Genomic DNA, 13205 nt, shown 5'->3' on the forward strand with positions numbered 1-13205 from the left:
ACGCTCCTGAAATTTTAGTGAATTCTGCAAGTTTCATGCCATTTTCCTGTGTTTATCCTTTTTTAGAATTAGAACTCAGTAGTAATTGTCCTTTAAAGAGAATTAAATGTATACTTAACTTTTACAAAACAAACCTTTAAAACCTCATGTGTAAAGAGTCTTAATTTACAGACTCTAAAGTGCTTTTTTCCACTGTTACTTTTCTGAAATAAAACTCACTAAAAAAACACCTCTCTTTCCTATTAGGGACTACTTAGGGGGTTAGAGGCTAGGCATGAGGGACCCTACCTAGTCCCTAAAATTACATTCAGAGTTATAGAAGCACTTGCCTGAGATTCACCAGGGAGTCCACTGCCCAAAGAAAATAAAGTATGTTCTAACAAATTAATAGATCCTTGAAAATATCTTTCTGTATTTCACACCTAAAGAGATATATAGCCTAAAAACATAAAACAAAGCAGTGGTTAAGTTGTCTTCAGACTGGTGTTCATATTTAACTGAATAGCTTTTTCTCAGACTTCAACAGGAAGAATACTTAAATATTTGAGTTTCTTACAGATTTAACAAGGAACTTAAAATATAAAGCAATTATTAAATAACATGGATGTTTTCAACAAACTTGCACATCAAATTTGGCCTTAAGATCTGCAGTATACCAGTTCACCATGTCTACTTATTAACAGTAGTAACTACAGTGTTTCATTTTGAAATGAGAAGTAAAAGAAAGTTCCTTTTTTCTTACAGTGGAAGAAAATACCCTTACATTATGGTACACTTCATAATGAGTGTACCAGATGGATGTCAAATTTGATGAGTTTTTCCCCTTTTTTTTGTGTGAAAAAATATAGTCACTGTGTATTCTAGTCTTTACAAATCTCTTCCTATCATGACATTTCAGTTTACTTTGAACTGCAAAGTACTATTAGGGATAAGACATATTGACCTTAATTAAATAACCTGTCAATTGATAGTTTTGGAAGCTTTATACAGGTCACCTTATGGAAAAAAATAAAATAAAATAAAAATTAGCACAGATTTAGTAATTATCTTGATGAGGGCTCAAAATTACTAGTGTTGGATATGGTAAAGACTTAAAAAGCAAAAGAGTAAGCAGGTTATGTAGTAGAGATCATAAATTTATACCAGGATGATGAGTGAAAAAATTATCCTACTATTACATGAGTGAGAGCTTGTGGCTTGAGATAAGATTTCCAGTGTGCCATTATACATGGACTCAAAAAGTGCTGTATCTCAGTAAACTTAGATTGTAAGTGAAGATGATATGCTCTGGAAAACATAATTTAAAAAGTAGGTGTAGCGATGACAAAGACACTAATGTTGAAGATGCATGTGAAAATTTTGAATAATTAAACCCAAACAATTTTTAAAAAATCTTTATATGGGAAAATTATATTGGGTTGCCAATTTTCAAGAATAAGTGATATTTTTTCTTTTAAAATAATTGGAATCATTGCATGTGACAGACTTTAAGTTTCTCCTCTTGATTTCAGGGCCTGAAAGTAAACATTTACTACTGCACTGTTACGACTTTCTCACCTGTATCATTAATTCTTAGTTGATCTGTTTCTTTATCTTAGCAATGCTCCCTTCATTTTATGTTTTCCGCATAGGAGTAAGGTAAAGCCTGACATTTTCCAAAACGTTATTCTTGATAAAAGTAATATTTTTGTTTAGGTGACAAACAGCATGTTTGGTGCTTCAAGAAAGAAGTTTGTAGAGGGGGTCGACAGTGACTACCATGACGAAAACATGTACTACAGCCAGTCTTCTATGTTTCCGCATCGGTCAGAAAAAGATGTAAGTTAATCAGTTAAGCTGTGTTTACTCAATAGTATATGTCTGTCTCTTTCTGATTCCTGAAAAGCAGTATATGAACTGTAGAGTACCACCTTTGGTTGAGTGACTATGTTTTAGGCATAGTGCTAGGCCCTGGGGATACAAAGATGATGAGCTTTCTTACATTCTTATTGGAGACAAAATGTTATATGATTCTCAAGTTGGGATATGGTAATACTGTGGTAGGAAGTACTCAAAAGACATGGGGTAAACAAGGTATTACTTCTAGAACATCCATTGTTTTTTTAATTTGTGAAATAACTTGCTTTTATATTAAAACAATACTTTTATAAAGAGCAGAAAGCTGATTTGTACAGATTTAAAGATATAATGTCAGGCTGCAATGAAACCTTTCCTTTGCTTTCTAATATTCTGGTTATAATCCTAGGCCTCAGATAGACCATCTCTCCTCTGTTAGCTATAAGTATGCTACAATAGAAAAATTTTGAAGAACTGTATTCAAAAACATGGAAGATGATATATTATAGAAGTATGAGTTAAATGCTTTGGAAGGTTAGTAGTTCAGTAATCCCTTTTGGAATGAAAGGATTTAGAACACAGCCAAGTCATAATTAGCAAATTGATAAAATATTTTAAAATAAATTCCACTGTTGTTTTCAAATTCTGTTAAGCTACTTTAAATTATACGCTATATACTGTAGTCAAACCAGTTGCATTCTTGTGCTTTGTACCTGCCCAACTTTTTTTTCCCTTTCAAACTTTTATAAACTTGCTATTCCTAATTTCCCTGTCTATACAGCAATTTACTCTAGATATTAATCTAATGAGATTCTTACTGATGTTTTAAAACACTTTCAAAATTCTAAGTTTTGTTAACAAATGCCATCATTTTTCATTAAAGTTGATCATTAGTAAATTACTTCCTGTGTCTTAGAATTTCACAAATAGGCTTACTCAAGGTTTAAGTTAGAATTTTGGTGGGGTTTTGTTTTGTTTTGTTTTCCTGTTTTGGTGTTATTCCCCTTTATTTTTATTTGAAAATTGTGTCATTTTGGCAACAGACTATCAAGTGCATTATTAGGACTCTTCAAATTTTGTGTTTGGTGGCTTTCTTGTGCAGTTGAGTAGCTGACAGAATAATATCATCTAATTAATTTTCTGTTATCTTACTGCCTTTCTAGCTATTTGCTGTTTGATGTAAATTATAACAATTATTTTTTACATAAATTTCTAAGCTTAAGATTTAATGCTATAGTTAAATAATTTGGGATGTCTTTCCGGTAGCATCACTGCAGAAACTAATCTGCATGTGTGTTACTGTGATTGTACAGTGCAAGTTAAGATTGATGCAAAAATGGTAGTGGAATATTACTTATTGATGAAAAGCATTCTTTCTTATCAGGAAGATATAAAGCTTTCAAACTGAAATTCTTAAAAAAGTATGTGCAGAAAATGAATGACAGAGATGTCTGTCTTCTAGGGAACAGAAATACTGTATTATATGTCAGAATTTTTTAGTCAGAATTCTTACATACAGTCATATACATGTTAGTTACTATTCCAGGTTAATTGTCACAGAAATAACAGAATGATTTGCTTCACAAAACTTTTTTTTTTTAATGAATTAATAAGGTAGTAAGACATGGAGATTAAGAATTTGGGCTCTAAAACAGGACAGATATGGGTTTGGATCTTGGCTTTGCCTATTAGCAAGAACTTCTCCAAGCCTCAGTTTTCTCATCTGAAAATGGGAATAATAATATAGTAGCTACTTATAAATTTCTGTGTTGCTGATACTTTTTTCATTACAAAATAATAAGGGGTATTGCACAAATTTAAGAAAATATGTGTGGGGTCGGGGAGGGGGAAAATTACCAATAATGCTAGTCGGGAATAATTTACGGCTAAAATTTTGATTCTATATTTCACATATTTTTATTTAAAAATATATTAATAGTTAAATCTCTGGGCCCTATTGACATGTCTTTCACTAGAAAGTTTGTACCAATTTTTACTCTCATCAGCACTCTCTGTGCCCTTGAGAATACTAGCTATTATCTTTAAGTTTTTACAGATAGACAAAAGAAACTTACTGTTTTAATGTGCAGTAAAGCATTGCTTAATTTACACACACACACACACACACACACACACACACACAGGGCAATGTGTCTTTTTCGTGTAGTTGGCCATTTTTATTTCTTCCTTTGTGGATTACTGTTTTTGTGCCATTTTCTATTTCTCTATTGAGAGGATAAGTCTTGTTTATTTGTCAGTGTTTTCCATATATTAAGGTTAATAACCTCTTGTCATAAATAGTTTTTCAGCTTTTTGCTTTCGGTTTTTTTTAATATAAAAATATTTATCATTTTTATTGAATTTGACTTATCAGTTTTGTGTGGGTTTTTTGGTTTTAATGTTTTCAGTTTTTGAGATCATACTTAGGAAGACTTTCCCCACCTACTTTCTTCTAGCACTTTTGTGCTTAGTTCTACACATATAACTACATTCATTAGAAATGTGTTTTGGATTAAGGTGTGAATTTTGTGGTGCCAGATTACTCTCCTCGTGCCACCCCCCCACCCCCATAAGGTTATCTGGTATCCAGTTGTCCCAACACTTTTTTTATAGTTTAGATCACAGGTTAGAAGGCTTTTCCATAAAGAACCAGATAGTAAATATTTTAGGCTTTGTGGGCCAAGAGGCTAAATAAAGGATAATATGTAGGTATTTATATAACCATTTAAAACGTGAAAAACCATTCTTAATTTATGCACCCTACAAATATAAGCAGTGTGCTGGATTTGGCCTGCATTCAGTAAATTGCCCACCCCTGAGTTAGACCATTCATTTATGACTAATTGGAATTCTCCCTTATATATACTAATGTCTGATTTTTTTGGCCTGTTTCTTAACTCTTGTTCTGTATATCATATTGATTCTTTGGAAGAACTACAACATAGTTGAATAGCTGTAGCTTTATAGGCAATTTTCACATCTTAGCCAGGTAAGGTCTTTCACATCCTTTACAAAAATGTTTTTTACTGTTGCACATTTATACTGATGTTTACCTTCTTTCAGAAAGGTATGTCTCTCTTCTATTTCTGTTCTTTATGCCATTTAATAAGTAGGGTTTTATGGTTGCCGTTTTCATTACATTTTTCTAATTGGTTTTTACTGATATATGAAATAGTTTGTATGTGTATATATTTATTTTATAACCAGCTACCTTACAAAACTCTTTTTATTAGTTTTTGTTGATTGGGAGTATGGGCTCTGGACATTCTATTTTATGAGTTTATATCTCAGTCACAGGGTTTACTAGCTGTGTCCTTGGGCAAGTTACTCAGTCTCTGTATGTCTCAGTTTTCTCATCTATAAAATAAGAAAAATAGTACATGTCTAATGGGTGGTGGTTTTAAGGACTGAATGATAACTGTATGCAAAACTTATAGAAGACCAAATAGTAAATATTAAATGTTGCTACTATAATGAATAATAATAACATTATGCCATTGATTCTTTTGGTTTTTTCGGTAGTTATGTATATCATCTGCAGATAATGATTATTTGGTGCTTTATAAGGCTTTTGAAGAGAAAAAATTTAAACATAATAAATAAATGACTGGGATAATTTTGTATTATTTTTCTTCCTGGCAACAGTGAGAAAATTATTTTAAATTGTAATTTATGATAAAGGAAAACTGGCAGTAGTTCAGTGAATCTTTAAGCCAACTATCCAAAAAAAACCCCAAAAGCAAAAAGACCCCCAAAACCTAACCAATTCCTGATTTACCCTAACCATAGAGCATAAAACGTAATTGTTCTTCATCATATGCATGGTTGTAGAAGTACTTGGTAAACTGTTCTTTATAAGATTGTGTGCTGATTAAATTGCTAAGTATTTCATTAGGGCTGCTTCATATTTTCCAAGGCCTTTTATTTCAAGAGATGCCTGTACATGTATGTGTCTTTCAGAAGAATGCTGAATTTGCTGTTTTTGAGGTATAAAAGTAATATAAATATTACAGATATATTACTTAAATGTTTTCACAAGATTAAGTAAATCGTAGGCAGATGTGGGCTTGATTTCTCCCTTTCCCTTTTCCTTTTTTGAATCTTAGCGCTGTCATTTATTAGCTCTGTGGCTTTAGGCAAGTTATATGACCTCTTCCATGCCTTGGTTTCCTTATCTATATGTAAAGCTTGGATACTGATAGTTCCTGTATCATGTAATTGTGTGATTTTTAATTATTTGTTTTTAATTATAATCTTTTTTTGGAGACTTATAGAAAATGAAAAACATTCATATAAGACACAATAGACAACTCTTTGGGGGCAGTATAATCTAAGCAATTTTAGGGTTTTCTTAAAAACTATATCTGTATTTTGATTGCTAACGTATTTTCTAGTCTTTTGAGTCTTTGTTGCACTCATTTGGTGATTCTTAATTAAGCATAATCATTTTAGACGCACAAACTTGTGGGAACCTCTTTTCCCTTGTTTTAATATGTGCTGTAAAGACATGAAATGTAGCACCTATCCTTACTTAAAAAAAAAAAAAAACTCATGAAACTGATTAGAGTAGACTACTTCCTTGTTTTGACAAATGGCAACCATTTTGAACTCGTACCTAACTTTCATACTTGTGTTAGCCTACAGCAATTATGCCAACTAGGATTTCTCTCAGGCCAATTTATAATCAATATTTTGTTAAAATCTAGTATAAAATAAGGATACCTTCTATCACCATTATTGTTGTCATCCTCATGATTAGTGTTTAACTACATACAGAGTCATCCTGGCTGACTCTCCAGCTCATTGAATTTGTTTCTGTCTCAGGACCTTATGCTTAGTTTTTTCAGATCTTCACATGGTATTCTCTCTCACTACATCCAGGTATCTGTTAATCTATCTTACCCGAGAAGCCTTTCTGATCACTCTTTTCCTAAGTAGCCTTGTATATACTGTCAGTACTACTACTACTACTATATCCTTCTAACTTCTTTCTTGCATTTTAACAGTTACAGCAACTATCTCTTCCTGAAGTATGTATTTATTAATTATTTATTCTCCTGTCTACTCCACTAGAATTTAAGTTTAACAAAGGCAAGGACCTTGCCTCTCTAGTTTACTGCTGTGTTCTTAAACTTATTATAAGATGTAGGAGATAGTGGGCTCTTACTGAGTCTTTTTGTTAGAGAAAAGGAAGGAAATGAGTTGATATTGAAAATAACAAAATTAATATTATTTGCAGATACGATTATTTACCTAAAAAAACTCAAAAATAACCTTTAAAACTTTTAATTTGAATGTATATAAGTATGTCAAAATTTTATATGGCAACAATAACCTAATAGAGTTAAATGTAAATAAATCAGACTTTAAAGAAATTAGAATTAAATGTCAAATGATTTGAAGGCAGTGTTCTAAAAATCTCTTAAATTCATTGCCGTTTAATCTTCAAACTCTGTTATTTTAAAGATAAAAGCCTATTTATAAAAGGGAGTTAAAATGATATACTTAAAAGATATAACAAATTTTGATACATCTATAAAAATAATTACGAAATTTTTCATCCAGTAAATAACAATCATAAAAAAATCATAGTCAGAAAATACCATTTTATTCCTCTTCATACTAGCAAAGAGGGTTTTTGTTGTTGTTGTTTGGTTTTTTGGTTTTTGTTTTTAAGTGGAAGAGTAGCCATTATCTGTGAGGGAACATTGAAGTAACTGCTGTGGAAGCATAATTAATACAAACTTTGTAGAAAACAGTTTAGCAGTGCATATTAAGAGCCTTTAATATACCTTTAAATTTGTGCTTTGGCTCTAACCTAAAATTCAGACAACATAATATAGAGATCTTCGTTGCCATACTTTCTTTAGTATGTTTTGAATGTTAAATGTTCTATAGGAATTAATTACATTGACTATTTCAGCATATATTACACTTTCTGAAAATGTTATTTTTGAAAACTTAATGTTTTAATCAAAATTACTTGAAATATCTGGTAAACTCATAATTTGTTATTGATTTCTGATTCATAAGCTACCAAATCCTATGACTTACTATTTTGTTTTTCTGCCTGCTTCCTTTCTTGTCCCTTTCTTCTTTTGGTCTTTTTAATATATTATCTTCTAATAGTCTTTCTTTTTGTTTACTAGATTTCATTCTGACTTCAGTGGTTTCTTATTTTTTTAACCATACTGTTTTTAATTTTTAAATGTTTTTCATATTCTATCTAGATTTAAAACTTTTTGGGTTTTTTTTGTTTGTAGATATGATATAGGCAAAATCATATTTCTTTGTTGTTTTCATCCTGAAATAAATAACAGAATGCTAGGAATTATATTATCACCATACCTTTAAGTATACTGTACAATGAATTTTTAAGGAACACTTAAAAACTTATATATTTCATTTTTAAATTGCTTTTGTGGTCAGGGAATTTTTATTTAATAATACTTTGTTGCATTTTGAAGTCATTTCTTATGTAGAAAATTATTTCTTGACCATACTGATTTTAATGTTTCTTGAAATAGGTTTTGTGATTGAAGGTACTTTTTATTGGAGGGAATAATTGCGAGAGGTGATCACTATTGGGAAGCATGAGGGGGATAGAATAATTAACACTTCTTTCCTTTTATGGATTGCTGGAAGGAGCCAGATTGGCCTATTATTAAGCTTTTCAAATATACATTTTGTAAAACAAAATAATTTTAGAGTTTTTTTGGTCATGGATTTCAGAATTATATCTAGTAACAGTGGAAATAATTTTAGAAATACAGTTTCTAACTTGTTGATTTCCTTGATAGTCTGTATATTAAGCAAAAGGATAAAGGAGCTCTTTGTTGAGTCAGGAAAATAACTTGTATTACATTACTGTTTCTTCTAGTTGCTTCCTGATTTTTATTGTTGTTTGAATGCAGTGTTGTATTATAGACTGTTTGAGAAATGAGGAAGAATATAGTTGTTATAATGGTTTTAGACTGGGAACACAGTAACCTGCTTATTGGTTTCAGCATTCTACTGATTGTGTGACATTTAATCTTTTTCTACTATTTTCCCCCTCTAAGAACACAAGTTCTGCTCCTTATTTTATCTAGAATTCATTTGATAAACTTCTTTCTTTAGCTTCTTAAGCAAAAATGAATATAAAATTAGGGTACTATTCAATAAATTCCCCGAAGGCTGCCCCTCTGATTGCTATTAATGAGAGTCCTGCATTGGGAGGAAGATTAGATTACTAGCAGCAGCTGCTACCATTTATTGAGCACTTAATATGTGCATATCTTATCTAATTTAATCTTCACTTCAACTCTATGAGGTAGGTAGTGTTATTTCCATCTTACAGGAAGGAAACAGAGGCTCGGCTCTCCCATAGGTAAGAGGCAGAATCAGGATTCGAACCTAGATTTTTTTCTGACTCAAAGCCGGGCTCTTTCCACTTATGCTTATATTCCCTACTCTAATATGTCTTTTGATCTAAAGTTGTATATTTTTCTAAGAAATTTACCTTTATACAATTAACTTTCAACAGTTAAAAAATTATATAAATTTTCTATCATCTGTTAATTGTAGTTAATTTCTGTGCCAGAGTACATTTCTTGTGTATTTTCTTTACGCTTGTAAATAGTGTTTCTACCCCATATTCCTTCATTGTATGTTAAATCCATTTTAAAATCCATTTTTTAGCACTGATACATTTCATGAAGCATGCTTGCAGAGTTTAAAAATACATACCGCTAGGATTGATCTTATAAGAAATTATATATTTGCATTTTTGACACATTTTGAAGCAGTCATTTTAACATCGGTTTGTATAGCTGATCAATGCTTATTTTACTTGGATGGTCTGAAGGTTATAAACCATTAAACAAACTACTTTCATGTTTCTGTAAAGCATTGTTTACTAACCTTCTCTATGTACTATGTACTCACACATAGAGAAAATGATAATATTTAATATGTCATACTGGTAAATGGGTCACCCTGCTGCTCTTCGACTCAAATATTTGGCCCAGGGAGCCATTCCCCCTTTACCTTCATGTTGTGTCATCTTCTCTACTTTATCTCCCAGTGCTGAGAGGAGTGATATGTTGGCGTACCTATAACCCACTTGTGGATGTATAACCTTTGTGAGAAAGTAGACTATAAAATGTCTGTTCTTTGGAGTTATGTGCTCAATAAACATACACATTTCTGGGAAAAGTAAAATTTTTAGTGGTCCATTCTAGAATGTTCACATTATGGATCATTCTAAGTCATGGATTCATGCTGACCAGCATCTTTTATGTGAAGCCTTTGGAAACTATACTCTTAACTTTTGTTTATAGCTTATAATGATAACAGAAAATCATGATTGTTAAGGTATTTTATTATAAACATTTTACCTTCTGTCACCAACTAAAGCTTCGTTGTATGTTACATATGTTCTTTGATCTTGTTCTTGCAATTTAGAAATGAACCTTTAATGTGCTTAAAATATTTGCGGTTATGTGGTAATAGTAACGATAATTGTACCTAACAGAAGAACTTGGTCAGGCATAAAATGCGTATTCTTTCAGTTTAACTGTTTATATTGTATACCCTCCGGATTTCAGAAGGAATATTTATAAGATTTGATGCTTTTTTAGAAAATTTGTTACTATATTTAAATACTGCTGTGTTTAGAGTAGTAACTTAGCCCAACCCCAGAAGAGTCTGGTGTATGTCATTAGTTTAAAACTACTGTTATATAAAAACTTGCGTGAATTCAGAATAATTAAAACAATTTTGAATTTTGACATGAAAATAGCATGAAATGTGTATTGTATAAACCTCTACTGTTTAAATATTTCTCCCCCTGGCTTTCCTACTGTGGTCAATGTCAGCCCAGTTCTTCACTGGAAACCAGAGAGGTCTCTGATAGTTCCCTGTCTGGTGATTCTCCACCCATCTCTTTTCCCCTATATCTCAACCATTTCAGTAGGACTCCTTCGTAGTCGCAGTTCTCCTGTTCTAGCTTAGTATCTTACCATTTCCATCCAGTTTTGCTGTTGGAATTATCTTCCCAAAGCACAGTTTGATCATGTCACTTCCTGGCTTAAAATTATGTTTTCTCTTTATCGCCAGTTAGTAGCCGTCTTTGCATAACATTTAAGAAGACCTTTTGCATCTGGTCCCATCACTCTTTTATTTCCCATTCTTCTATTCCCCAGTGTGCGTAGGGTAGGCCTTATCTCCCTTCCCTAATTACCTTATTGTTCAGTCACTGATGTTTCTTATTTTGTTTGTGTTCTAATCATGTCACTAACTTTTATCGCACTCACTGCATATTCTCACACTGGAAGACCCCTCATCTGTACCCACATCAGATGTTACCATTCTACAAAGTATTCCTGTTACCTCACCCTTTTTTAGAAATATCTTCCTCCAGTGATGCTTTATACTTCCTTAAGAGCACTTACCATACTGTGCCTTGGAACATAATTAGTTGTGTAATTCATTCTGTCCTTCCACTAGATTATAACCCTTTTGATGACGTAGCTCATGTCTTATTTAATTACGGTGTTTTGATGGTTGCTTAATATAAGACAGGGAATACACAGACATGCACTTACACGTACACATTTTCATTTACTCAGGTTAAGTATCTAGTTTTTTATAGCACTGCCACATGCAGTGCTAGTCTCTATGAAGAAGTAAAAAATGAATATAACATGCCTTCAAAGAATTTTTATTCTAGGGAAAAAAAGATGATGCAAAAAATTGAAAGGCATTGTACGCAAGTGCCATGAATGTACATACACTGTACATTATATACCATGCCTATACATATTTGTAAGTATTTTGGGTTTGTCCTTTGGTATTGTATCACCTCTCCACGTACATGGTTGTGTGTATGTTTGTTAGATTTTTCTACCCATTTGATACACATATTTCTATATAAAAATCAGTAACTATTACAAAATACACAACTTTTTTATTTAAGTAATTTTATTTTCAACTTTAATAAACTGAATTTAGAATTTAGCTTAATATATTATTTAAGAATCAAGTAATTTTACTTAAATTTAGACTTTTTGAAGTACTGTCTTCATGTATTTGTTAGCATAGTTTGCTTTTTTTAAAAGTGAGGTAATGATGCTGTCATAGTTTCATTTAGAGTAACTGGGGAAAAAAACTTTAATTATCAAAAATTAATTTTATTTGCATAGTTTGATGTCATGCAATTGTGATACGCTCTTAAGTAACATGGAATTTATTATGCAATGTTGTTTTTGTTTTTCTGAAGATTGGGAAATATGGATTTGATTCTCACATATTACAATATGTTGTACAGATTTGTAAAGTGTCAGTGCAATGTTCTGTGTACTTTCTTTATGCTCTAATATAATTAATTTGTTTCTAGATGCTGGCATCACCATCTACATCAGGTCAGCTGTCTCAGTTTGGGGCAAGTTTATACGGGCAACAAAGTAAGAATTTTGTATTTATTCTGGGATACTTTATTTAAAGAAAAAAAATAACTACCAAATAAAGAATAATGCTGCCCTTGTGGGTTTATTCTAGGGTTTAAAAGGAAAGATATTTAATTTTCAGTTTTTCTTATTTTACTTAGCAAAAAACCTCATAATTTCAGACCTTTCTAATTCAAAATTATTTGGATACAGGGTAGATCAAATTTTATTTCTTCATCTTTTGTATGTGTATGTTCCTTTGCAATATTTTTGAAGAAGATTTGCTAAACAAAAATAGACATTTTCTATGTTTTCAGTTGGAGGAAGTTAAAGGTTTTTTGATTGGTCAGTTAAGTAGGTTGTTTTGTTTGTGTTTTTTGGTCTTATTATTAATGTAAGCCCATTACCTAGCAGTTTGTGAAATGTTCTCTTTGTTTAGCAAATACTTCTTTTACTTTGGCTCAGTCTGGGTATACAATCTCTGTTTTTGACTAACAGTTCAAAGCTTTTTCCGTATACAAGATTTTATTTCTTTTATGTGTTGTAATACTTTTATAGCTCTCAGCACAGTGCCTGGCGCATAGTAAGCGCTCAATAAATGTTAACTATTATTATGACATAATTTTTATAAAACTAAATTATAAAATTTTCCCTTTTTTTTAAATTAATTTTCCAAACTTTTATATATTAATAAGATTTGTCATATCTTTTAATGTCAGAGACTGCTAATCTCTCATCTCTGTAGTAGGAGGGGAGTGTTAAAAGGGATGTAAATTCCCATCAAAGATTACAGAATAATAGGGTAACTGAAGCAGACAATCTGATGACCAAATAATTTAACCAGCTTCAAATAAAAATCAGTTATTTGATTTGGAACTCTTTCCCAGTATAATGAAAGGCAAAGTTTTGATAGATATAAGAGTAGTTTGTCATACCACTTTA

General features: G+C 31.4%; 1 protein-coding gene across 8 annotated transcripts in view; it reads left to right on the forward strand.

Moving 5' to 3' along the window:
* Positions 1 to 13205, forward strand: part of CNOT2 (CCR4-NOT transcription complex subunit 2) — a 112901-nt gene that overhangs the window by 66912 nt on the left and 32784 nt on the right. For 7 of the 8 annotated variants that reach the window (XM_059936493.1, XM_059936487.1, XM_059936486.1 and 4 more), the window contains 2 exons: positions 1696 to 1818; positions 12215 to 12281. In XM_059936493.1, coding sequence (XP_059792476.1) covers positions 1708 to 1818; positions 12215 to 12281 — 178 coding nt within the window. In that variant the 5' untranslated portion in view covers positions 1696 to 1707. The remainder of the gene's footprint in view (positions 1 to 1695; positions 1819 to 12214; positions 12282 to 13205) is intronic. The other variant, XM_059936491.1, reaches the window with a different exon arrangement.

Source organism: Balaenoptera ricei, chromosome 10 (assembly GCF_028023285.1).
Source record: "Balaenoptera ricei isolate mBalRic1 chromosome 10, mBalRic1.hap2, whole genome shotgun sequence".
Classification (NCBI taxonomy): domain Eukaryota; kingdom Metazoa; phylum Chordata; class Mammalia; order Artiodactyla; family Balaenopteridae; genus Balaenoptera; species Balaenoptera ricei.